The 26,973-nt window shown below is 26.2% G+C and overlaps 1 protein-coding gene and 1 pseudogene across 2 annotated transcripts in view; both read left to right on the top strand.

Moving 5' to 3' along the window:
* Positions 1–26,422, top strand: part of LOC110648563 (receptor like protein 21-like) — a 152,136-nt gene extending 125,714 nt beyond the window's left edge. For both annotated transcript variants that reach the window (XM_058148633.1, XM_058148649.1), the window contains 2 exons: positions 24,257–25,126; positions 25,999–26,422. In XM_058148633.1, the coding sequence (XP_058004616.1) occupies positions 24,257–25,126; positions 25,999–26,339 (1,211 nt within the window). In that variant the 3' untranslated portion in view covers positions 26,340–26,422. The remainder of the gene's footprint in view (positions 1–24,256; positions 25,127–25,998) is intronic.
* Positions 5,722–7,941, top strand: LOC131180837 (receptor-like protein 56; annotated as a pseudogene).
* Positions 26,423–26,973: the final 551 nt, after the last annotated feature.

The raw sequence follows: 26,973 nt of genomic DNA, 5'->3' as shown, positions 1-26,973 counted from the left end.
AAAATAGTTCAAAAATAATTTGAATTTATATACTAAGTGATTTTAAAATTAAAAAACTAAATATAAAAAATTCTACTTAAATAAAAATTTTAAGGGGATTGAGCGTCATTTCTAATTCAAAAAATTTAAATAATTAAAAAGAAAAAAAGTTGGATAGTACATCAAAAGTTTTTAAGATAAAATATGGTAAAAATAAAAATAAAGTCTTAATTAATTATTTAATTAATTTTGGTGAGAAGAAAGTCTATTTTTCAACAAAATAGCAAAAAATTTGAAAAAGAAAAATAGATTGAAAATAAAAACTGTAATAAATTATAATGATCATAGGAACAGTAAATTAATAAAAAATAATAATTAAATAATTTAAAAACATTAAAATTAAAACGAAAAAATAATTTGACTTTTGGATCCACAGTCACGTCACGCCTCATAGACTAACTGCCACAGTGACATTGTGATCATATAAAAGTGGCTCTAAAGTCATAACTGAATAAAAAATAAAAATAAAAAATAAGAATTCAAAGCCTGCATCGAGCTCTACAAAGTAAAAGAGGGGAGGGTAGAGGAGACATTTTACTGTTATTAAGAGCAATAAAAAGTGCACCTCTTTTAATTATAGTGTAATAATAATTCTAAGGCAAGAATTAGTTATGTAGAAACTAAAGTTGATTTCTATGGACTTCAAATTATAGATGTTAATTTATAGGGAATCTCATATTAAAATTTGTTTAATTTGAGCATCACTCTATCTAAAATGATCCACACTCATATGACATATAAAATTAAGAGTTAATTTAATAATTATTGACTCAATATAAAATGACTATTTAAATTTAACTTAATGAATCGAAATTAATTTGATTAAAAAATTAAATAAATAAATTTTTTTTTTAAATTAATTTTTTCAAATTAAACAATTGTAATTTGGTTTCAAAATATATAATTAACTTTCAATTCAAAGATTGACATGAATTTAATTTAATTTTTTTTATGTATATAGTGATTCAATAAGTAGTTCAAATTAATCTACAATCTCCGATATGAACTATTTTATTTGATAATTGCTAACTCAATATGAAATCACAATTTGAGTTTAACTTAACGAGCCCAAATTAGTTTGACTAAAAAAATTAAATAAATAAAGTTTATTTTTAAATTAAATTTTCAAATGAAACAATTATAATTTGAATTCAAAATATATAATTAACTCTCATTTCAAATATTTGCATAAATTTAATTTAATTTTTTTATGTATATAGTGATTCAATAAATAGTTTAAATTAATCTACAATCTAAAAATATAATATCCTAGTTCATTTGAAAATAACACCCAATATATGAAGGCAAAATTGCCTATTGGACTTTAAACATAAATGTCTTATTTTAAATTGTTCTCAAATATGATTTTTTTTTTCAACTCAGCATTCGCTAATATGAAGTTTTTGGAAACACTGGATATAAGTTATAATGATTTCAATGGCAGCATCTCAATGGGAGGTAATTTTATATCCTTTTTTTATTTCTTTTTATTCAGCTAATTATTAAATATATTCTAATATATTCTAAGCATCACCTAAAAAAAACTTAATGTCTTATTCTAAATTGTTCTCAAATATGATTTTTTTTTCAACTCAGCATTCGCTAATCTGAAGTTTTTGAAAACACTGGATATAAGTCATAATGATTTTGATGGCAGCATCTCAATGGGAGGTAATTTTATATCCTTTTTTATTTCTTTTTATTCAGCTAATTATTAAATATATTCTAAGCATCACCTAAAAAAAACTTAATGTCTTATTCTAAATTGTTCTCAAATATAATTTTTTTTTTCAACTCAGCATTCGCTAATCTGAAGTTTTTGAAAACACTGGATATAAGTCATAATGATTTCGATGGCAGCATCTCAATGGGAGGTAATTTTATATCCTTTTTTATTTCTTTTTATTCAGCTAATTATTAAATATATTCTAATATATTCTAAGCATCACCTAAAAAAAACTTTCAAAGTAGAAGTATCCCAATTCTAATATATATTATCTTAATTAATTTGTTGCTCTTAATTAGTCCATCAAAAGTCATGTTTTTTAAATGGTCGACTACATAATTATTTTATTATATATATATATATTATCTTAATTAATTTTTTGCTCTTAATTAGTCCATCAAAAGTTATGTTTTTTAAATGGTCGACTGCATAATTATTTTATTATAATAATTAAACGTATCGGTCCCAAGTGAAGTCTCTATATAATATATATAAAAGTTAACGAAGAAAATCATTAAAAATAAATTAATTATTATAATAAATTTAACAAAAATATAAGATCCTAATCCATTTGAAAATAATACCCAATATAGTGGTAATAATAAGTTTGAATTTATACCTAAAAAAACTTTCAAAGTAATAATATGTATCCCAATTCTACAAAGAATCGTTAAAATTTTAATAGGCCTAATATTATAACTATACACTTAAATTTTACCGATTTAATCACTGTATGTTTTTTTTTTTTAAATTTCATAATATATCTTAATTTTATTATATTTTTGATATTACTACACAGCAATTAAAATTATAATTTTTCTTAGGATGCAACATTTCTTCATCATTTAGTTTTTCTCATTATTTTTTTTTAATTTTTTTTTTATCTTCCTTTCAATACTTTAAACTAAATGATTTTTTTAAACAAATCAAGTTAAAATTGCAAACAACTTGTGTCAAGCAGATTCAAATTATTTGAATTTATGTTATTTTGGATTCGGGTCATTAAGGTTTTTTTGTTTTTTTTTTTTTAAAAGTGAATTTGGATCTGGTCATTCAAGTTGTAGGTTAATTTGAGTTACTCATCGAGTCGCTACATAAAAAGGATTACAAATTAGAACACTAAAAATGAGATGCATTTTTTTTTTACAAGCATTAAAAAAAAAAAACAAAAAAAAAAACTAAAAATGAGATGCATACTAAAAACAAAATTGAAAACCTCAGAGTTTCTCCCCTTTTTTTTTTTTTTTATAAAATTATACTACAAATTGAATGCCACATTAGATTTACTTGAAACATTATTTGAGCTGCTAATAACAAAAACTCTATATGCTACGCAGGTTTTGATACAAGTTTATCAAATTTCAAGAAGTTAAAAGTTTTAGATTTTAGTCACAATTACTTTAATAATAGTATATTATCATCTTTGAGTTATCTTGTATCACTCAAGATTTTGATTCTTAAATTCATATATATATATATTATGACAACCATTCTAAATGTCTTAATTTTATTTGTTCTCAAATATTTTTTTTTTTAAACCAGATGATTCAGAATTTGCTAATCTGAAGTTTTTAGAAACATTGGATATAAGTTCTAATCAATTTAGTGGCAGTTTCCCAATGAAAGGTAATTTCATAACCCGCTTATTTCTTTTTATTTGGCTGCTTATTAAATATGCAAGCTATAAATCTTACATTCTACTGTTGCTGCAAGTAATTTTTTTTATATTAATCATATTAATATAATTAATAAATAAATAATATTTATATAAAAAGCATATTTAATTATGTTTTGTCATAATATAAAATATTATACTTAAATCTTACAAATAGAACTATTACAATAATTATTAAAATCATTTACTCAATGCAATTGAAATAAAGTTTTAACCATTCATTCACTATAGTATACATAGTTTAGTTTAAGACCAACTAATATTAATAATATAATATTTATTATTTATTTATTATAAGATGTTCAATAAAATATAATTTGATAGTAAAAGTATTTAATTATAAAGTTTAGCTATATAAAAAAAGATAATAGTAATATTGGTTAAAAAAACAAATTAATTAACAAATCTTAAAAAAAAAGGAAAGAAAAAGCCTAAAACTATTCTAATAGAAACGGGTCTAATTAGTTTATAAAAATTCTCTATATGGACTTTGTTTTAAAATATTTTTATAATTGTTAAAAATAAATTAAATATATTGTAAATTATACATTATAATTTAAGAGTAAAAGAAATTTAATTATTTGTTACTTATTAACTAAATTTTTTGCACATTTAATAGACTAATAACTCTAAATATATATTATAAAAAAATTCTAGAGATATAATTTTTTAATTTTTTTATATAATAATAATAATAACAATTATAATATTATAATGAAAGAATAATAATATCAATCAAATTCTTACTATTTCAAAGTAATGTCTATAAAAAAAAAATAAATAAGTGTGAGAAATATTGTCAATATAGGCGAACAATTAATTGTTATTATATTCCATTACAATAAATAAAAGTATGATATTTCATTTGAATGTAAATTAAAATTCATTTTATCATAAAATAAATTCATCTTAAAACTTGTTTAAAAAAAGATAATAATTAATTTGAATTTAAGAATTAAAAAGTTAAATAATTTAAAGAAATTAAAATGATAATAACATAAAATAAAATAGTTAAAAAAATAATTTGAATTTATATACTAAGTGATTTTAAAATTAAAAAAATAAATTTAAAAATTCTATTAATAAAATAAAACACTTAAATAAAAATTTTAAGGGAATTGAGCGTCATTTCTAATTCAAAAAATTTAAATAATTAAAAATGAAAAAAGTTAAATAGTGTATCAAAAGTTTTCAAAATAAAATATGGTAAAAATAAGAAAATAAAGTCTTAATTAATTAATTAATTAATTTTGTTGAGAATAAAGTTTATTTTTGCAATAAAAGAGAAAAAAAAATTAAAATGATAAATACATAGAAAATAAAAATTATAATAATATCATGATCACAGGAACAGTAAATTAATAAAAAATAATAATTAAATAATTTAAAAACATTAAAATTAAAATGAAAAAATAATTTGACCTTTTAACCCACAGCCACGTCACGCCTTATAAACTCACTACCACAGTGACATCTCCTCAACCATTTTGATCATATAAAAGTGGACTATTACTAACAGTAGTAAAAAGTGCACCTCTTTTAATATAGTATAATAATAATAATTCTAAGGCAAGAATTGGTTATGTAGAAACTAAAGTTGATTTCTATGGACTTCAAATTATAGATGTTAATTTTTAGGGAATCTCATATTAAAATTTGTTTAGTTTGAGCGTCACTCAGTCTAAAATGATCCACACTCATATGACATATAAAATTAAAGGTTAATTTGATAATTGTTGACTCAATATAAAATGACTATTTAAATTTAATTTAATGAATCGAAATTAATTTGACTAAAAAATTAAATAAATAAAGTTTATTTTTAAATTAATTTTTTCAAATTAAACAATTCTAATTTGGATTCAAAATATTTAATTAACTTTCAATTCAAAGATTGGCATGAATTTAATTTATTTTTTTTTATGTATATAGTGATTCAATAAGTAGTTCAAATTAATCTGTAATATGAAAATATCATATCCTAATACATTTGAGAATAAGACCCAAATATGAAGGCAAATTTGACTATTGGACTTTAAATCTAAATTATGTTCTATTTTTAATTGTTCTCAAATATGATTTTTTGTTTTTTTAACTCATTTTTGAAAATATTGAATATAAGTGATAATCATTTCAATGGCAACATCTCAGTGGAAGAAGGTAAATTTATATTCTGTCTTATTTATTTTTATTTAATAGCTTACTAAATATATTCTAAGGCAAGTATTAACTAAATTGGCTCTTATGCATCAATCATTGTTACTTGGACAGGTTTGTGTAGCTTGATGAGACTTCAAGAGTTAGATCTCAGTTATAATAATTTTGGAGGCAATCTTTTTCCGTGCCAACAAAATTTGACGACTCTGAGACACTTAGATCTGTCCGGGAACCAATTCACAGGGAATATTCCTTCATCATGGTTAACCAGCCTCCAATCCCTCAAATTTATTGATCTTAGCCATAATCTTTTTGAGGGCCAATTCTCGTTCAACTTATTTGCTTACAATTCCAAACTTGAAGAGGTTAGTTTTGCAAGTGACAACAACAAATTTACGGTTGCGATTAAATATCCTGGTTGGATTCCATCATTCCAGTTAAAGGTTCTTGTCTTGCAAAATTGTGCTCTTGAAAGTATTCCTGAGTTTCTCTTTCACCAGTTCAAATTGGAAGTGATCGACTTGTCTAACAACAAAATAGAAGGAAATTTTCCCATATGGTTGCTTGAGAACAATACAGAGCTAGATCGACTGAGTCTTAAGAATAACTGTTTCAAGGGTCAATTTCATCTACCAACCTACACCAGCTTCAATATTACCAAGTTGGATATTTCAGACAATCAATTTATTGGACAGCTTCAAGAACTTGGTGGACAGATCTTTCCCAACACGGAGTTTCTCAATTTATCCAACAATGGTTTTCAAGGTGATTTCCTTTCTCACCTGGCGATGACTGCAAATTGCTTAGTTTGGACTTGTCTTTTAACAACTTCTCAGGAGCTGTACCAGACAAACTTCTTTCAAGTTGCACCTATTTGGAATTTCTAAGGTTATCGAATAATAACTTCCATGGTCAAATATTTACCAGTCGATTTAACCTCTCTGGATTATTTGTTTTGCAATTGAATGATAATCAGTTCGTGGGAACTCTATCAATTTCAGTCGTTAATATGCCTGACCTACAGGCATTACATCTTGGCAACAACCACTTTCATGGAGAAATTCCTCGCTGGATTTATAACAACCCACTATTGATTCAGATAGACCTTTCTCAAAATTCTTTTACAGGTCAGATTTCTTGTGAAATTTGGTCAGCTTTATTCCTGGACCTTTCTCACAACTCTCTTTCTGGATCATTACCTTCTTGCTTCATTGGACGAGATTCACGGGGTACTCTGCATATGAATTTGCAAGGTAATAGATTGACTGGATCAATACCAGAAACTTTTGTCAATTCTTCAAATCTGCTGACGTTAAACTTGAGAGATAACGAGTTATCCGGTAGCATTCCCAATAAATTTGGTAGATTTCCAAATTTACGGGTTCTTTTATTAGGAGGAAATCGTTTAAATGGCTCAATTCCAAATCGTTTGTGTCAACTGAATAACGTCACCTTATTGGATCTTTCAAGAAATTCTTTTTCTGGGTCCATACCCCACTGTTTATATAATCTCTCCTTGGGAAGGAAAGGGTTTCATGATGAGTTCAGCACAGTATTTGGTGTTAACGGTTTTGAAGGCATCGAGAAGGAAGAAGTTGGGCTTGTAACAAAACATGTGGAATACCGCTACAAGGGTGACGTTCTTAACTACTTGTTTGGACTAGATTTGTCGCATAATAATCTTGAAGGTCAGATTCCATACCAGCTAGGGAAGCTATCTCAACTTCGTGCCTTGAACTTTTCCCACAATTGCTTGACAGGATCCATTCCAGCATCTTTGTCAAACCTTACCCAATTAGAGAGTTTCGACCTCTCTCATAATAAATTAAGTGGAGAGATTCCTTCACAATTGATAGCTTTACACTTTCTGGAGGTATTTTCTGTTGCTTACAACAACTTATCAGGCAAGATTCTTGATATGGGGCAATTTAGCACATTTGACAATAGTAGCTATGAAGGGAATCCATTTCTTTGTGGACCTCTGCTGGAGAAAAACTGCACCAATGATAATGAGTCACCCCAGTCACCAACAAGGTTGGCACATAAAGCAGATGGCAAATGGCATGAAATTGATGAGGTAGTCTTCTTTTCAAGCTTTTCAGTATCCTTCGTCGTATTCTTTTTGGGAGTCATCGCTGTCCTGTATGTCAATCCTTATTGGCGACAAAAATTGTCCTATCATATTGAGAAATTTATATTTTTATGTTATTACTTTTTGTATGATATTTTATTTAAGTGATTTTCTTATTTGTATCATTAATGGTGTGTGATTTGTAAACCATTTTCATGAAACGCTTGTTATAGCTAAGGTTTACCTATGAATTAACGACAATAAATTCAAGTATATGAAGTCTTTCATTTATATATTTTTTTATATGTGATTTACATACATTTTCATTTTTGGTGACGAAGGTTTATGTTTTTTTGTTGTTATTTTATTTACAACACCGTATTCAAGTTAAGAGCTCTATTGTACCACTAGTTGTTGTTCTCTTTGCTCTTATTTTCATTGTTATTTATTTATTTTTTAAATAATCACAAATGGCATGGTTTTATTTTCATTTGTAACAACTGATCAAAATTAGAGAGGTTTCTTTGTGGTATTTCGTCGAACAATTGAGCTCTCTCTCTTTGTTGCTGTGTGTTTGTGTAGTTTACCAGTTCAATTCAATATTGTTCACTTGTACAAAAGCTTAACTTTCCTTGTCATTTAGATAAAAACGTGTTTGGATCTTTGCTTCCCTTATTTCAACAAACAACTAGATGCGGGTCTGTGGCCTCTTTATATCTTCAAATTACATCAACTTTTCTTCAAGTAATCGGTGAATAGTATTCCTGCTTATTAGCTTTGTAGAAATTAATTTGCTTACTTGTTACGCAGATGATTTTTCTTTTCTTTTTATTTTTCGTGTGCTAACTAATCCATCTCTCTCAAAATTTTATGTGAAATATAGATTTTTTTATCTAGATCACGTTCATCATAAACACAAAATATATAGTGAAACTCACTTATTAATAGATTCCACATATTTATAACTTACCCAGTCTAGATAAGATATTACATGTGGACGCTAGTTAAGCGTCTTGGAGAGATGAGCCTTGGACTATTTGAAATTTTGATTCAATAGAACTGTAGAGGGTTATGCACTCTTTTCTAATGACAAATGAAAATGAATGAATTCAAATTGAATTGAATTACATACACACATGTAGATATTTATCTGCTCTATATTTCTGATCCCATATATAGTTTATCTTTGACAAAGACCCTCTAAAGGAAAGGTTTTGCTTAATCTTTATTATATTCTAACCCCTTATCTCCAAATTAATGTGAAATTTTATATCATAGTATATCTATCACTTCTCCTGGCATCACACTTGGAAATTGAAATTTAGTCAACAACATGAGGTCCATATACTTGCATATGTATAGATAAATACTGAAACACAGGGCTCTCTCAGTGTGAATCGATTTTGCAAATGGAGGGTTTGACAACAAAGTGGAGTTTATGTGTATGTTCTAGTATCCTTTAGTGGGTACAAAAGTTGCTTGGAGGTAGAGAGATTGGGTCTATTAGACATCAAGTCATATCTTAAGCTACACCACGTGAGAAGAGATGTTCTTCTCCCTTCATGGGTTGCTGATCCGGTGAGTTCTGATTGCTGCACATGGGAACGAGTCAAGTGTAACAGCAACGGCACTACGGCCCGGGTGGTGGAGCTTTCCCTCAGCAATTCTTGGCGGCTGAAAGGCCGTATGACTCAAAATCCATGGTTTCTAAATAGTAAATTTTAGAAGTAAAATAGTAAAATATTCATAATCCTATTTTAATCATCAGATGGAATGATTCAGAGATGTCGGAGGTGCTAACGTCAAAGATCTACCCTTCCCTCTGAACTAAAAGTTCAGACCCAGAACAACCATAACCAATAGAGCTTCAACTATCCTAACTCCACAACACAGATATCAGATAAACCCACCCATTCAAGCACGATATGCTAAATACTAAAAGGAAATATTTACAACCCAACCCAGAAAAGGGAGGAAGAAACCACTTATCCGAGCCGGGGAGGGTCCCCTACCCGCCCGGACAGGGAAGGGCCTAAAGAAGGCTAACACCAATGGTTGTAACCACAGAACAAGAACAAGGAACAACAGAGAAATTTTTGTTCTCTAGAAGCTAGAGAGAGAGTTTTCTCTAAAAACCAAAGAAGACCAACCAAAAGTTACGCTTCGAACAGCATATATGCGTGTGTGTGTGCACGTAGAAGTACAGTGAAAGTGTAATAATGAAAAGGGATCATTTCCTTGCAAAAGTACTTTGCCTTAGCAATATATTGATTGCGATTTGCAGATTTTAAAATGTCGAAGAAATTGGCAACACTGAAACTAGATTTTAACGAATTTGGCAATAGAATCATCTTTCTGAGTGCGTTCACATCGCTTCGCAATTTGAGTCTTCAACAAAACGGGATTGGAGACTCCTTTCCAGCCCAAGGTATCATTATTCTTGAATTGCATCATTAGTTGCCTTCTTGCAAGCACTTATATGTCACCATTTTTTTTTCCCAATTTCGCGGCAGAATTAGCTTCTCTGAATAAGTTAGAACTGTTGGATCTGAGTTTCAATCAACTTAGCGACACTTTAATAATCCAATGTAAAAATCAATAAGTATGTGCATTTGCTTTCTTCGTATTGATATTTCTTTCTACTGCTGAAAGAAACATGGAGTATCATACAATTGTTGACTTGTTAAGTGATTCTTTTTGGGATTTGTTGTGTATTGGCTTTTAGAGGACTTTTCTTGTAATGGTAGCAAAAATGGTTTAGATTTCCTTAAGGCCTATCAGGTGTTTGTGTTTATGCGAGAGTTCTATAGGCGTTGGTCTTTCAACAAACAACAATTTTGTTATTTATTTGGATGATTGACCTGACTATCTCAGCGTGTGAATTCAATTGGACTGGGCTGATGGGCAACCCATAGTAAATGTGAAGTTTTTGGAATATGTGGCCCTCAAGTAAATGGAACCGAAAACCTGTTCCGAACTTCTATGGGAGGATTATCTGAAGCAAGATATTTTCTTCTCCTCCTCTAAAATTGATCTAAAATCCAATCTGATGTTAGGATATCAACAATTTGATATTGTTTATTCCTTAATTTTTTATTTATTTTGGTTTGTTTAGAATGCTGAATTAGCTGCTCTTGGAAACCTGAAGACTCTAGTTTTAAGCTATAACAGCTTCCATGGCTGCATAGGATCAGAAGGTACAGTGATAGTTTAAAAAAAAAAATTTTCATTTTTAATCTCAATATATTTTGGATAAAATTTTTCAATATAATTAATTTTTTAGATATAATATTTTAAAAAAATACTTTTAAATAAAAAAATTAACAATGAGATATAATGTAATATTATATGATTTTTTTTTTAAAGTTTAAGAGCAGGAAGGGTATCCCATCCCATCCAGATATATTATTATATGATTTTTAATTAAATCAAACCACATTTTGGTTCGTTAAGTTTTTTTTTTTTTTTAATTTTACCGAATATATTGGGATAATGAAAAATAATTCTCTTTCATATGGATACTAATTTTTTGAGGGTAAATATTTTCTCTAATCAATTAAAAAAAAAAAAACTTAATGAGAAACACATGATATGATAATTTACAAGAAAAATTATGAAAAGAAAATTTAATAGCTTGAGGTTTTGTTGAGATGTATGGATTTGAATTTGAATTTTAAAATATTAAATATTAAATTTATAATTTTTATTTAGCTAATTAAAATTTTCAAATTAATCTTGAATGTGAAATTTATTGTTTGGATAATTAACTAAAAATAATTATTTTAAATGTTTAATTTTGCAAGTTATTCCAATTGATAATTCTTATTAATAATATGAAGAAGAAGAATTTGCATCTACTAATATAATGGAAGATTTAGATTTAAAATAACAAGTTCAGAGTAGTTATTATAAATGTTTAATTTTTAAGTTATCATAAATATTTGAAATTTATGTCAAATTCAAATTTATTTTCAACAATAATATTTAAATAATGTATTTATCCAAATTCATTAGACCAACCATCAAAACGCAACATTTGTTAGATCCATGTTTTCAAGACTTGCCAAAAATTATATCACTAAAGCTCTGTTTATTTTATGTAGAATAATTTATGTATGAAAAATATTTTATATACAAATTATTTATTAAGAAAATATTTTTTATAAAAATATTTTTTATGATTTTATTATAATATTAAATTAATAATATGTGTTAATATCGTACTTATAAAAAGATTTTTACATAAGATTGTTAAATTCTAGAAAATGATTATTTCTTTTCATTTTCTTTAAAAATAACTTAATTTTCCTTTTAACTAAAAAATATTTCATATTAATCAATTTTTTTTAAATATTTCAAACATTAAAAATACAAAAAAAAATATTTTTTTAAAAAATTATTTTTTTATAAAACAAATGAACCTAAATTAGTCTTGCAGGTCAAATATTATTTAGGTAAATTTTATAATGTAAAATTATTAGTATTTTAATTTTAATAAGTCATGCTAAAGAAAATTTTCTTTTTTCTTCCTCTTCTCTTACCCTTTTTCCTTTCCCTACCATATCTCTTTCCTTGAATATTTACTGGTGAGTTCTTCCCCAATGACCATCCTAGATTATTTTTTTTATTATTATTTTTTATTAATAAACTCTCAAATCTATATTTATTTAAAAGAGAATTGAGTTTTTCTCTTTATATTTATTAGATACAAATTTAAAATTTACTCATTAATATTAAGGTTCTGTTTGGATTTTATTTTTTTTCTTTTGTTTTTTTTAATAAGTTTTTTAACCGTTCCAAATGCAATATAAATCGTTGATTTTTTTTATTAAAATCTTTAAATTTTTTCAATATGAATAATTATAATGAAAATAATTCAACATATTTTTTCCATTAACTTTTTATGATTTAATATCTTTTACAGAAAATGCGTTATTATAAAAAGAAAAAAATTTAATGTGCAAAATAAAAAATGACCTATTATTTCTTGCAGATTATCTCTAAATAGATATTTTAATTATTTATATTTATATTTTTTTATTTTATGAAAATTTATATTATATTCGTCCTATTATTTTTATTAATAAATTATCAAAATTAAAAAAAAAAAAAAAAAGTAAAAGGAAGAAAACTACTCATATCGGGATTTTAAAAAATGGCAATAACATCTAAAGAAATTTTCCCCAATACAGTATGTGCGCATGTGTGGCAAGCGCGTTAAACGCGGTCGATTTTTGTTCGAATTTTAAGTAATTTTCGATTTTATTTTTTCTTATTAAATTTAAATTAAATTATTTTAAATTAAAATTTGATTTAATTATCTACAAAATCGCTATATAAAAAGAATTTTGAATTAACTTATTGATTGCAATAATTTGGGGGTTAATTTTCTTCCAATTTCATAAGATCCAACTTCGAATGTTCATGTCAATTAAAATGGATAATGTTAGATCAGATCATACAAATCGTTAGATCAATTAACTTCATCCAGTCAACGTCGCTGTACATAATTACACATTCCCAACCATTGACCGATATCAATTTTTAAGCCTACTAAGATCTGAAATGATAAATTGGTTGGCAAGTGAATTTATTTTTATTTTTATTGATTAAAATTTAAATTTTAAAATTAACATATAAATTTCATATTCTTTTAATAATTCGTTTATTTTTATTCAATTAATTTAAAAAAAAAATTGATATAATACGAACAATTAAAATGTGATACCGTCTTAATCCAATAAGTGATGCGAACAACTAATAGCTAGTTGGATTGGTTGAAAGCAAGGAAGATGAAAAGGGAACACTCAGTCATATGAGTGAATGTGGAGGACAAGTATGATCGCAAAATGGATTATTGCCAGACAAATTTTAAATGGCCCAACAATTTTTGTTGAGTGTTGTAGGTAGGGATGTGCAAACGGTCGGTTTGGTTTCGAACCGAACTGAACCGATAAAACCAAAATTTTAAAATTTAAAATTTTAAAAATCGAACCAAACTGATTAATAAGAAAAAATCGAATCGAACCAAATCGATAAATATTGGTTCGGTTCGATTTTAAACCGATCAAACTGAAATTTATAAATTGAGCATTTGATTTCCAACTGGGTTCGGTTCGATTTTAAACCGATCAAACCTAAATCTTAGGGTTTGGTTCGATTTTCTTTGATTTCCTTGATATATATATATATTAATAATTTCGGTTCAGTTCAATTTTTTTATTTTTTATGAAAATAACCGAACCGAACCAATTAATTGAAATTAATAAAATTATAAACCAAACCAAACCGATTGAATTTTAAAATCAAACTGATTAAACCAAATTGACTCGATTCGATTTGATTTTTCAATTTTAAACCGAAAACTGCTTTCCCTTAGTTGTAGGAGAAGGAGAATTTGGGCTCATAAACTTCCAAGGGATTGGGCTGTGCAGGATTAATGTATTAATGATTAATTTTATGCTGATTGAAAGCAGCATTTTTTTTTAATTTTTATAATTATATTTTAAAGCAAAAAATACATCATAATTATATTACAATTGAGTGGACTTAAATTATATTAGGTAAGTGATGAATTACATATTGAATCATAATTCAAAAGCTTCCCATTCCCATTCCCATTCCCATTCCCATTCCCATTCCTCAACCAAAAGAAATAATTAAATATAAAATAAATGAGGAAAAGAAGAAGTTAACTTTCAATTATGATAGTCTTTATATTAATTTTAACTTTTAATGTTGAAACCATAAAAAACCAATATATTCAAAAAAAAAAGATAATTATTTAATTACAATAACATAATATTTGAAATTATGGAAAGTTTAGAATTTTAAATTAATACTTTAAAGGTAAAATTTTAAAAATTTCAAAATCATTACTTAAGATATCTCTAATTTTAAATAACAATAAAACTAAGATTTATTTTTAAGTCATCAAAATAAAACTATATATATATTCATTTATAATATTTTTTATTTATAAAAATATATAGGTACAAATTTTTAACCCAAAAAGGTAAAAGTAGGTTGGAATATATATAAACATCATAAAAACAAAAGAACTGATCAAAATCCTTATATTCTATGGTTACATGCTTTATTACAAAATAAAATTATTTTGCTACAAAAAATAAGACGATTTAATGACATTTTGCAATTCATCTCATGTGATTTTTATAAACTGATTTTTTTCCCCATAAACTTGTTAATTACGAATTATTAACTTAAACAAAAAAAACCTTTTAAGGTTAAAAAAATAGCACACATATAATATTTTTTAAAAATTCAATTGATAAATTATATGTAACAAATTTTATTAGAAAATTATATAAATAAATTACACATTTATTATACTATATTGCGTTAAATTAAAATAATTAATTGTTTCATAACAATTATTTTTTCTCTTAATTTAATAAATTAACAATTTTGTGAAAAAAAAAACATTAAATAAATTACAAAATTTCATTAAATCATATTATTTTTCATAACAAAGTAATTTTATTTTGTAATAAAAGCAAGTAACCCTTAAATGCACCATCAAAATCAGCATTAGATGATTACTTTTCAGAATTGATGTCTATTCTTTCATCCCATGCTGACCATACTAAACTAACACAATTGCTTGTTCATTTATTATAACTTATATGGAAGGCTAGAAATGCTCTATTTTTTATCAATAAATATTACCTTTTCATTACATTGTTTCTAAAACTATTGAAGCTACTGATGAATTTTTAGCAGCAAATCAAGTAGCAGTTTTGCCATCATCATCTTCTCATATCCAGAGTCTTAATTGGTCTGCTCCAAATTTTAATGTTGTTAACATTAACTTCGTTACTGCTATTGGTGTGCATGAAATATGGTGCAATTGCCGTTATAGCTCGCAATTTCGTAAGCTGTCCTCTTAGTTGGTTTTGTCAAAAGCTAGTTGGGATTACTGATCCACAAATTCCTAAAGAAATAACTTACAGAGAAACTATCTTATTAGGCAAAAATAAGCAGTTTTTGAAGGTTATTTTTTAGGGAGATTTTAAGAATGTTATTTCTTTTGTTAATGGTGGTCATATTCCAGCTCATCTGTTGGTAATCTTTCATGATATCTCTATTTTAATATCCCATGTCTCTCAGTATAATTTCCTTTTTGTTACCAAGAACTGTAATCGAGCTGCCTACTCTTTAACTCATAATATGCTCCACAAGATTTGAAGTATACAAACTTTGTAGTCCTTTCAAAGCTTAATGAATTTCTTGTGCCTTAGTTAAATAGAAAAAATAATTAAAAATAGAAAAATGAGCGTTTAGTATAGACCAAGTTAAAGCAAACAAAACTTCACCACGCTGCCCGAAAAATTTACTAACTTCACTTCAGTTTTTGATCTTGAAAACTTTCCCAATCCTCTAAAGAGAAAAAAATTAGTGTTAAATCAATATATGTGATATAATTTTAATGATTGATCTCTCAAATTTTAATGCTCATTCTATTAAATTTTTTAACTTTTATTTTAATTGTAATAAAACTTTAAAATTAAATTAAAATAATTAAGAATAAAATAAGTAAATCTTTTATTTTATTTGAATTACAATAACTTCACAAATGGCTATAATGGAAACAGAAAATCAGTAAAGATAATTGCATACCATAACATAAAGCATACGGCTCAATCTTTCCAAGAGTGATGTGTTTGGAAGTTTCCCAGAAAAAGCAGGCACATGCCTACAGCTGGCTGTCCCTATAAACAGCTGGCTTTTAATTTTGTACAAGTCAGTTTCGTAGAAGGCATTAATGGAAATGGGTGTCTTCAAAAGAAGACCTTTGACTTCCCAGTCAATACATAATCATTTTTATGTAAATGGGTGTTTGCAAGTTCGCTTTTTTATTGGAAAATTAATCAATTTTTTGAAAATGTGATACATAATCATTCTTTTTTGTTGGAAAATTTGAGCAGTACAAAGACTTTGCCTTTTCAAATGAAAGACTATATTTCAAAACGTCAAGATTAATGATTACTGCTTAGTGTTTAGTTAATGAAGTGATAATCAAGATTAATATAGCTAAATTACGATCGAAACAATATCACAAAATTAATCGACAGCTTAATGATTAAATGTTCAAAACTACTTTGTGAAATCTAATCAAAACAATATCTCAAAATTACAAGATATACAATTAATCTAATTAACAAATGAATCTAATTCCTATACATCTTTTTTTTTTTTTTTAATTCTTACGCTTAACAAATTAAATGAAATTAGATGAATAGATGTTTCAAGCTATTCTTTTGTTGGCCGAATATATGTCCTTTGATGGGAAAAAGGACGAATATACTTAACACGTCGCCGAATATTCAGAGTTCTTTTTATAATTTTTAAGTAAATTTGAAAATTAAAATTAAAATTTATATGATCAAATAAATTAAGATCATGTAACTAATTGAAATTATTTTTTATTTTATAATTTTTTATTTTATTTTTTAGGGATTTTATTTTTTAATAATAAAATATTGTTTTGATATTTTTATATATAATTAATTAAAATTAAATAATTTTTTATTATAAAAATTATTTTTAAGTATTTTTAGGATAAATTATTATTTAGTCCTTTGATTATGTCAAAATTAATGATATGGTCCTAGTTTTTGAAAAATATATGATTTAGTCCCTTGCATTTGATTTCATCAACTATTTTGTCCCTCCTCCCATTTTTACAAATTTAATTGTTAGTTAAGGGACTAAAATGTGATCAATAAGGGACCAAAGTGTTAATACTGGTAAAAATTCAGGGATAAAAATGTTTATAATAGTAAAAATTTAGGGATAAAAGTGTTTATAATAGTAATATTATTTTTTATTATAATAAAATTAATAAAAAAATTAAACATTAAATTTTACTTCCATTGGTTTATTTTTTAAATTGTTTCAAATATTTACAAACTTGAAATAAATAAATATATATATATATATATATATATATATATATATATATATATATATATATATATCCTTAACATAATTATAAAATTACCATTAAAAATAACTCTTTAATTAGTAATTATAAAATCATTATTAAAAAATAAATATTGAAGTATATAAAAAAATTTACATTTATATCAATAGATATGAAAATCGAATCATACTTAATTATAATTTTTTTTTCTTTTACAAATTTTAGCCATTTTTATGTAAATATATAGATTTTTAAAGTTACATTAAAGAATAAAATCAACACATAATATACAATTATAACAATATATTTTTAAATTATATAATTTAAATTTATATATATATATAGAAATGCTACAACAAATAAACATGTTTAATATAGAATTTAGATTATAATGGAAAACAGAAAATCATTTAAGAAAATTGCATACCATAGCAGAAAGCATACGGCTCAAACTTTCCAAGAGTAATGAGTTTGGATTTTTCCTAGAAAATTGCATAGCATAAAGCTAGCTGACTTTTTCTTAAATTAGCATCAACTTTTCTTCAAGTCGTGGGGGCACATTTTCGTGGAAGTCAGTTTAAATGATTTTTGGTAGAAAGCATTATTGGAAATGGGTGTCTTCAAAAGAAGACCTTGACTTCCCAGTCAATACGTTTAGATGTAGGAAATTTTTAGAAATGTTATCCATGTTCGCTTTTTTATTGGAAAATTACTCACTTATTTAAAAATGTGAACTTAATCGCTCATTTGTTGAAAAATTAGAGCGGTACAAAGACTTTACTTTTTAAAAGAAAGACTACACTTAGAAACATCAATTCCATCATACAACATTTATCAAAATTTATATATCTTTTTTTATTATTGCTTAGTGCTTAATTAAGTGATCATCAAGATTAATATCGCTAAATTAGGATCGAAACAATATCTCAAAATCACAAGATATATAATTAATCTAATTAATAAATGAATTTAGTTCCTATATATCTTTTTTTTTTTTCTTTATTCTTCCAGTTAACAAATTAAATGAAAATAGCTGAATAGATGTTTCAAGCAATTCTTTCATTGGATGAATATGTCCTTTGATAGGAAAAAAGGATGATGGACTTTTTACGAATTGTATTAATGGATAAATCATTTTAAAATGCAAAATATATATAGCAACTGAATCTGAAAATTTTATAAGACTGCCTCTCATATAAGTTGGATTTTATATAACAACTATTTAAATTAAATATTTATATTAAAATTGATGCAATAACTATATGAATAACAATGTACATAAATATTTAGTTAAAAATTTCGCCCTCTATCCCAATTTAATAATTTTTAAAGATTTTTGTATAAGAATTAAAAAATTGATTGAATAGCATATTTTTTATAAAAAAAAAAAATAGTAATTGACTAAAATACTCTTAATAGTATCATTGGAATGTAGAAAGGTAAAAAAGATAAATACATTAGAAATAATAATGGATAAGGGTAAAGTTGGAAAAGATAATTAATATTTTTTATTCTCTAGAATAGTAAATAAAGTGAGATAAAAAATTTTTCCTAAATCATGCATCTATTACAATGGGACAAAGAAATTATTAAATTTGTTTTTACACAGGAAAATGTTAAATGACCCAATTATACATATCCCAACTCTATCTCACCTAATTTTTTTTTTTAATTTAAGTTTAGATTTAAGATTTTAAAATTAAAGTTTAGAATTTAGAGTTTAAAATTTAAAATTTAGAATTTTAGAGTTTAAGACTTAGAGTTTAGGGTTTGAAAATTTTGTATTTTATAATATTTGGGTTTAGAATATTAGGATTTAGGGTTTAAATTTTTAAAATTAATTTAGATTTTTAGAATTTAAGATTTTGAAATTTTAAAGCTTAAATTTTTAAAGTTAAATTATATATATAAGGAGAAAGAGGTGAGATAACTATGTAGTACTATAATATTTTATTGGCCTACACCTAGTGAGTAGCCTGCCTCTTATTTTAATAAATTATTTATTTATTTATTTATTTTGAAGAAGCATTATTTATGAACTTAGTTTCTATTCAATAAATTTTCCTAACTAAAAGAAAACCTATACATCATCAATGCTAAGACTTATTTATTAAATTGAAATCTTCCATTTCAAATGAATACTTACCCAAATGCAACTCGAAATCAGTTCAGACTATTATACACCGACACTGTTGATACTGGCCCGCTGCTTAATTCAAAGTCTTCTATAAGTCAACATTACACCACTTTTGCTGTTTGCTTTCCATGGCTATACTTTCTTTCTGGGCATTTGTATAAAAGAAGAAACTGAGGAGGACCTCAAAACTGAGAAATTTAATACCCTCCTCATCAGTGACTTAGCAATAAGTGATTTGTGTTTCAAATGGAAAGGCCCTTGTTTAAGTTTTCATTATGGGTACTTCTTGTTATAATTTTCGTTCAAATGAATGGATGCAGAGCTTGCTTGGAAAAAGAGAGGATAGGTTTGCTGGAGTTCAAGGCTTTCCTAAAATCAAACTGTGAGCTTATAGACAATCTTGATTCATGGGTTGAAGATAGAATGAGCGACTGTTGTGGTTGGGATAGAGTTAAGTGCAATACCACCTCCCGGCGTGTCGTTGATCTCTCTCTCAATGAGGTCTTAATGTTTTCATATCCTAAAACTTGTAGTCTAAATCTCTCCATGTTTTATCCTTTTGAAGAACTGCTCGGCCTTAATTTATCTGGTAATTGGTTTTATGGTTGGATTCACCCAGCAGGTACGTACATATTATCTTAATTAATTTGTTGCTCTTAATTAGTCCATCAATTTCGACCAAAAAAAAAAAAGTCCATCAAGTAGCAGTGGATTTAAAAGTCATGTTTTTTTTTTTTTTTTAAACGGTGAAGTACATAATTATTTAATTATAATAATAAAACCTATTGGTTCCAAGTGAAATCTCTCTATAATATATATAAAAGTTAACGAAGAAAAGCATTAAAAATAAATTAGTTACTATAATAAGTTTAACAAAAATTATAAATTTATATTAATAATTTTTTTTCTTCACCTATACATTTATAGTAAGAGCAACGACATAAATATTAATATATTATTACTGTATATGTTTGCTAGCTATCATATAAGTGATTAAATTTCAAATTTCTTTCTCATTTATAATTTTTTATTTAGATTACAAAATTATATGAAAAAGACTATTATTTATTTTAATAACTTGCTACTTGTTATCTGAAATGCCTTTTTCCTTTTTCCCCTCTTTAATACATTTTAAGGACTTACAAATAAGAAATTATGCTTGTTGAAAATTTTAACTTTCCAAATTAAAGACAGAAATTTTACTGTTCTAGGCAAAACGTACCATAGCTAATTTATTTTTTAATGCTTTCAAAATTTTCCACTAATTTTTATTTTTATCGTAAAGTTATAATTTGTTTCAATTTAATTATAGTGTAATAATAATTCTAAGGCAAGAATTAGTTATGGAGAAACTAAAGTTGATTTCTATGGACTTCAAATTATAGATGTTAATTTCTAGGGAATCTCATATTAAAATTTGTTTAATTTGAGCATCACTCAGTCTAAAATGATCCACACTCATGTGACATATAAAATTAAATGTTAATTTGATAATTATTGACTCAATATAAAATGGCCATTTGAGTTTAACTTAATGAACCGAAATTAATTTGACTAAAAAATTAAATAAATAAAGTTTATTTTTAAATTAATTTTTTCAAATTAAACAATTGTGATTTGGATTCAAAATATATAATTAACTTTCAATTCAAAGATTGGCTTGAATTTAATTTAATTTTTTTTATGGATATAGTGATTCAATAAGTAGTTCAAATTAATCTACAATATAAAAACATCATATCCTAATCCATTTGAGAATAAGACCCAATATATGAAGGGAAAATTGACTATTGGACTTTAAATCTAAATTATGTCTTTTTTTTTTTTTTTTAACTCAGCATTCGCTAATCTGAAGTTTTTGAAAACATTGGATATGAGTGATAATTATTTCAATGGCAGCATCTCAATGGAAGGTAACTTTATATCCTGTCTTATTTACTTTTAATTGGCAGCTTATTAAATATATTCTAAGGCAAGAATTAGTTATCTTACAATTTTTCTAAATGACCCACTTTTATTTGGTCTCCAATATGAACTCTTTTATTTGATAATTATTGACTCAATATGAAATCACGATTTGAGTTTAACTTGATGAACCCAAATTAGTTTGACTAAAAAAATTAAATAAATAAATTTTATTTTTAAATTAATTTTCCGAATGAAACAATTATAATTTGGATTCAAAATATATAATAACTCTCATTTCAAAGATTTGCATAAATTTAATTTTATTTATTTTTATATATATAGTGATTCTATAAGTAGTTTAAATTAATCTACAATATAAAAATATCATATCCTAGTTCATTTGAAAATAACACCCAATATATATGAAGGCAAAATTGACTATTGGTATTTAAATCTAAATGTCTTATTTTAAATTGTTCTCAAATATGATTTTTTGTTTTTACCTCAACATTCGCTCATCTGAAGTTTTTGAAAACATTGGATATAAGTCATAACGAGTTCAATGGCAACATCTTAGTGGGAGGTAATTTTATATATTGTCTTATTTCTTTTTATTCGGCTGATTATTAAATATATTCTAAGCATACCTAAAAACACTTTTAAAGTAGAAGTATCCCAATTCTAATATATAAGTTATATACACTTAAATTTTATCGATTTAATTACTGTATACTTTTTTTTTTAAATTTCATTTAATATCTTAATTTTATTCTATTTTTGATATTATTACACAGCAATTAAATTTATAATTTTTCTAAGGATGAAACATTTCCTCATAATTTTGTGTATCTCATTATTTATTATTATTATTATTATTTTTTATCTTCCTTTTCAATGCTTTAAACTAAATGATTTTTTTTTTTAAAAACAAATCAAGTTAAAATTCCTAAAAAAATAGAGGTAGCAAACAAGTTGTGTCAAGCGGATTCAAATTATTTGAATTTATGTTCTTTCATATTCGGGTCATTAATTTTTTTTTTTCAAGTGGATTTGAGCTATTACTTTTCATTAATTTAAATTTTAAGCTAAAATCTAAGTTGATCAGGTTAATTCAAATGGGTTAGTTTTGGATTGGGTAATTTGAATTGTCCAGATTACCCTCAATTCAACCTTCAATTTTATGAGTCTTTTAAATTTTGTATAGATTAAAATGAATTATAAATCAATTAGATTGGCATAATTTAATTTAAAATTTATTTTTTTATATAGTGATTAAATACAATCTAAAAAATATATGATCCTAATTCATTTGAAAATAAGACTCAATCTATGAATTGAAACCAAAATCACCTACCCGTTATCTGCTAATAGTGAAGAATGCGCTTCTAGCCGTTAATTTCATCAGGAGGTGATCCTAGCTTCGGGCGGAGCTAAAAGGTCTCGTCTCGTTTTTCTAAAGGTTTTCTCTTTACTTATATTTGGAAGTACATCATCTTTCAGGAGAAAATTTTTATCCAATTATGGTGGGAAGATAACATAAAAAAAAAGCTTTAAAAATAAAATTGCTAAAATTAAAAATTCTTAATAAAATCGAAAATACACGAAAATGTAAAAATTCTTTTGCAAGTAGGCCTACCAAATATATATTTCGAGTCTTGAAATTAGTTATCTGAGGCGTATTTTCCAATTTTATTAAATTAGATTTCGATTTTGACTAATTGAAGGACCAAATTGATGAGTCAATAGTTTAATCATTGAATTATTTAAAATTAATTAAATATTATATTTTTTTTAAACCAATTAAAAATTATACTTATTAATTTTAATAAATTTAATCAATTAAATTTTAAATTTTGAAGTTAAATTTTTAACATTTTTTAAATTATATTAACATATCTTAATGATATTTTTAAATTATGTATAAAAATATTTAAATTTTAACTATTATTATTAATTTTTCATTTTCAACATTTGTAAAAAAAATACAATAAAATAATTATTTTCAAATAAGATATATATCTTGGTCTTTAAAGGTTTCCTATGAAATTTCAGGTTCAATTCTCTTTACTAACACTTAAATATATTTTTTCCATCAAGATAATTTGGCAACTTTTATTACTCAGATCAACCCGCTAAGTTAACACAGGTTAGCAAAAATCAGATGGGTTGCATGATTTATAATGAGTCAATTCCTTATCTAATTTAATGACAAACTTAGACTAATATATCGTTTGTAGTCAACTATTCACTGAATCAATCCAACAAACTAATTTGAATTTTATAGTATTAGTATTTTCTTTTATTGGCTTCAAATAAGTACTTGTGCATTCTTGACCACATATATCTTATACTTAGAGAAAGAGCTTTAGTGAATTAAGGAAATTAAAAATTATAATTATAACAAAAAAAAATAGAAATGATATATATGGAGGAATATTTATTCACTTAAATAAATGTAGACTCATTTTCTCATAAATAGCAAAAGTTATTATAGTACTAAATAATCTCTCATTATAGTTGTAATTAATGTTGGCAAAGTTATTCCAACATTTTGATATTGGGCTTTTTTTTTTTTTTTTTTTTTTTTCTTATGGTAGGATTATGTGGATTGAAAAGCCTCGTTAAGTTGGGTCTCAGTTACAATTACTTCTCTGGTCCACTTCCTCAATGTCTTGGCAACTTAAGCAACCTCCGATATCTTGATCTCACATACAATCAGTTCAGTGGCAACATGCAATCCGTTGTTTCTAAACTGACATCCATTAAGCGCTTGTTACTTTCTGGCAATAACTTTGAAGGCTTATTCTCATTTAGTGTTTTGGCTAACCACTCAAAGCTTGAGATGTTTCAACTTTCATCAGGAGGTAGTAAGCTAGAAGTGGAAACAGAAAATCCTACATGGTTTCCTACATTTCAATTGAAGATCTTTCTCTTGTCAGAGTGCCACTTAAATGTGAGAACAAGAAAAATTCCTAGTTTCTTGCTCTACCAGCATGGCATGCAATTAATTGATCTCTCTCATAGTAAGCTGGTTGGAGAATTCCCCAGTTGGATCTTACAAAATAACTCAAGGTTACAAGTTATGAATTTGATGAACAACTCATTGAGGGGAACTTTTCAGCTACCAAATTTCAATCATAATTTGGTCAAGTTAGAAATTTCGAGCAATAACATCACGGGTCAGCTCCCTAAGGAATTTGGTTTGGTCCTCTCAAATCTAATGTATATAAACATGTCAAGGAATAGTTTTCATGGTATTGTTCCTTTCTCAATTGGTGAGGTAAGGGGTCTACTTTTAATGGATTTATCCAATAATAATTTCTCAGGAGCGTTGCCAGGAAGTATGCTTGGGAATTGTACTGATTTAGATGCTCTGTATCTATCAAACAACAACTTCAGTGGAATGATAGGTGTGGACATCAACGCCGACCCATCTGTTATAGACATATCAAATAACAAACTGTCAGGTACAATTCCAATACAATTATGTAATGTGAGCAGACTTGGAGTTTTAGACCTCTCAGAAAATTGTTTATCTGGGTCTATGCCTTCTTGTTTCAATTCTTCGTCTTTGAGGTTCTTGTTTCTACAAAAGAATAGTCTAAGTGGCTCTATACCTTATGTGCTTCCTAGAAATCCAAATTTAGTGGCACTTGACCTGAGAGATAATAAGTTTACTGGGAATATTCCATCTTGGATCAATCAGCTTTCACAATTGCGTGTGCTTTCATTAGCAGGGAATGCATTACAAGGTCATATTCCTAATCAGTTGTGTCAATTGAGAGATGTGCATATAATGGATCTTTCACGCAATGCACTTTCTGGCTCCATACCTTCATGCTTTAATAATATGTCATTTTCGAAAAATGCATCTTTTGGAGATTTGGAAGACTATAAGTTTTCGGACGCAATTCGAAGTTGGAGTTCCCCATGGTTTTCAATTATTATCCGTACACTTTCTCTCTTGGATTGGATGTTGGATTGGATGTGACGGATTTATCTCTTTGGTCTCATTCACCATTTGTAGAAGTGGAATTTGCAATGAAGTATAGGTATAATGCCTACAAGGGTGACATCATCAACTTGGTGGCTGGAATCGATTTGTCTTGCAATGATTTAACTGGTCACATTCCTCAAGAAATTGGAGACCTTCATGAAATCCTATCATTGAACTTGTCTCACAATCACTTATCAGGATTTATACCAGTTAGTTTTTCAAATTTAAAGAGCTTAGAGAGTCTAGATCTTAGCTACAACAATTTGAGTGGTGAAATCCCTAGTCAACTTGTTGAGTTGAATTTTTTGGAAATTTTTGATGTTTCATACAACAATTTGTCAGGTAAAATTCTTGATAAAGGACAATTTGAGACCTTCGTTGAAAGCAGTTACAGAGGTAATCCTGGTCTTTGCGGACCAACCATTTATAGGAGCTGCAATACTAATCAAGTTCTAGCAACACCGCTATCAAATGATACAAAATCAGAAGAAGAAGATGAAGATGGTATTGACATGGTGTGGTTCTATTGGAGTTTCAGTGCATCCTATGTCACAATCCTATTCATATTGATAGTAATTCTGTGCATCAACAGGCATTGGCGCATGTATTGGTTTTACTTGGTTGATGTCTGTATTTATTTTATTTCCATTCGGCTTTTTGGAACTGATTGTCTATGCATGTAGGGTGATGCTAGTGCTTGAAGAAAAGGAGGGATACATGTGTCAATTTTTGGATATGCTCAACCATTAATTGTTGAGTTTCTCTGTTTCAGGTGTACTAATGCCTAAATTGTTCCTCTGTATTAGGCTTGTCATGCACTCTTGTGATAAATGGATTTTCCATTTTTTTATAAGCATTTTCCTTTTTGTTTTGAATGTCATAAACAGGTTAGTGAATCATTTTTACTGAATTTTATTATTTAGTATATTGTATAAATACATACTTTGTATCATTCTCTCTCTTTCTCCATATATATATATATATATATATATATATATATAAAGTATTGTAATGTAGAAGTGGAATTCGCAATAAAGTATAGACAGAATTCTTCTAAGGGGTAAACCATCATGTTGATGGCAAGGTTAGATTTGTCATGTCATTAACCGGTGACATCCCTTCTGAAATTGTAGACCTCCATGAAATTCGTTTATTGAATTTACCTCACAATTACTTATCAGGATTTATACCTGTGAGTTTTGTAAATCTAAAGATGTTGGAGAGCCTAGACCTTTGCAACAATAGTTTGAATGGTGAAAATTCCTGCTCAATTGATTGAGCTAACCTTTTAGCAACCTTCAATTTTTTTCCCAACCA

The sequence above is a fragment of the Hevea brasiliensis genome, chromosome 1, assembly GCF_030052815.1.
Source record: "Hevea brasiliensis isolate MT/VB/25A 57/8 chromosome 1, ASM3005281v1, whole genome shotgun sequence".
Classification (NCBI taxonomy): Eukaryota; Viridiplantae; Streptophyta; class Magnoliopsida; order Malpighiales; family Euphorbiaceae; genus Hevea; species Hevea brasiliensis.
The sequence above is the reverse complement of the archived record's forward strand: the minus strand, read 5'-3'. Positions and strand labels throughout refer to the sequence as shown.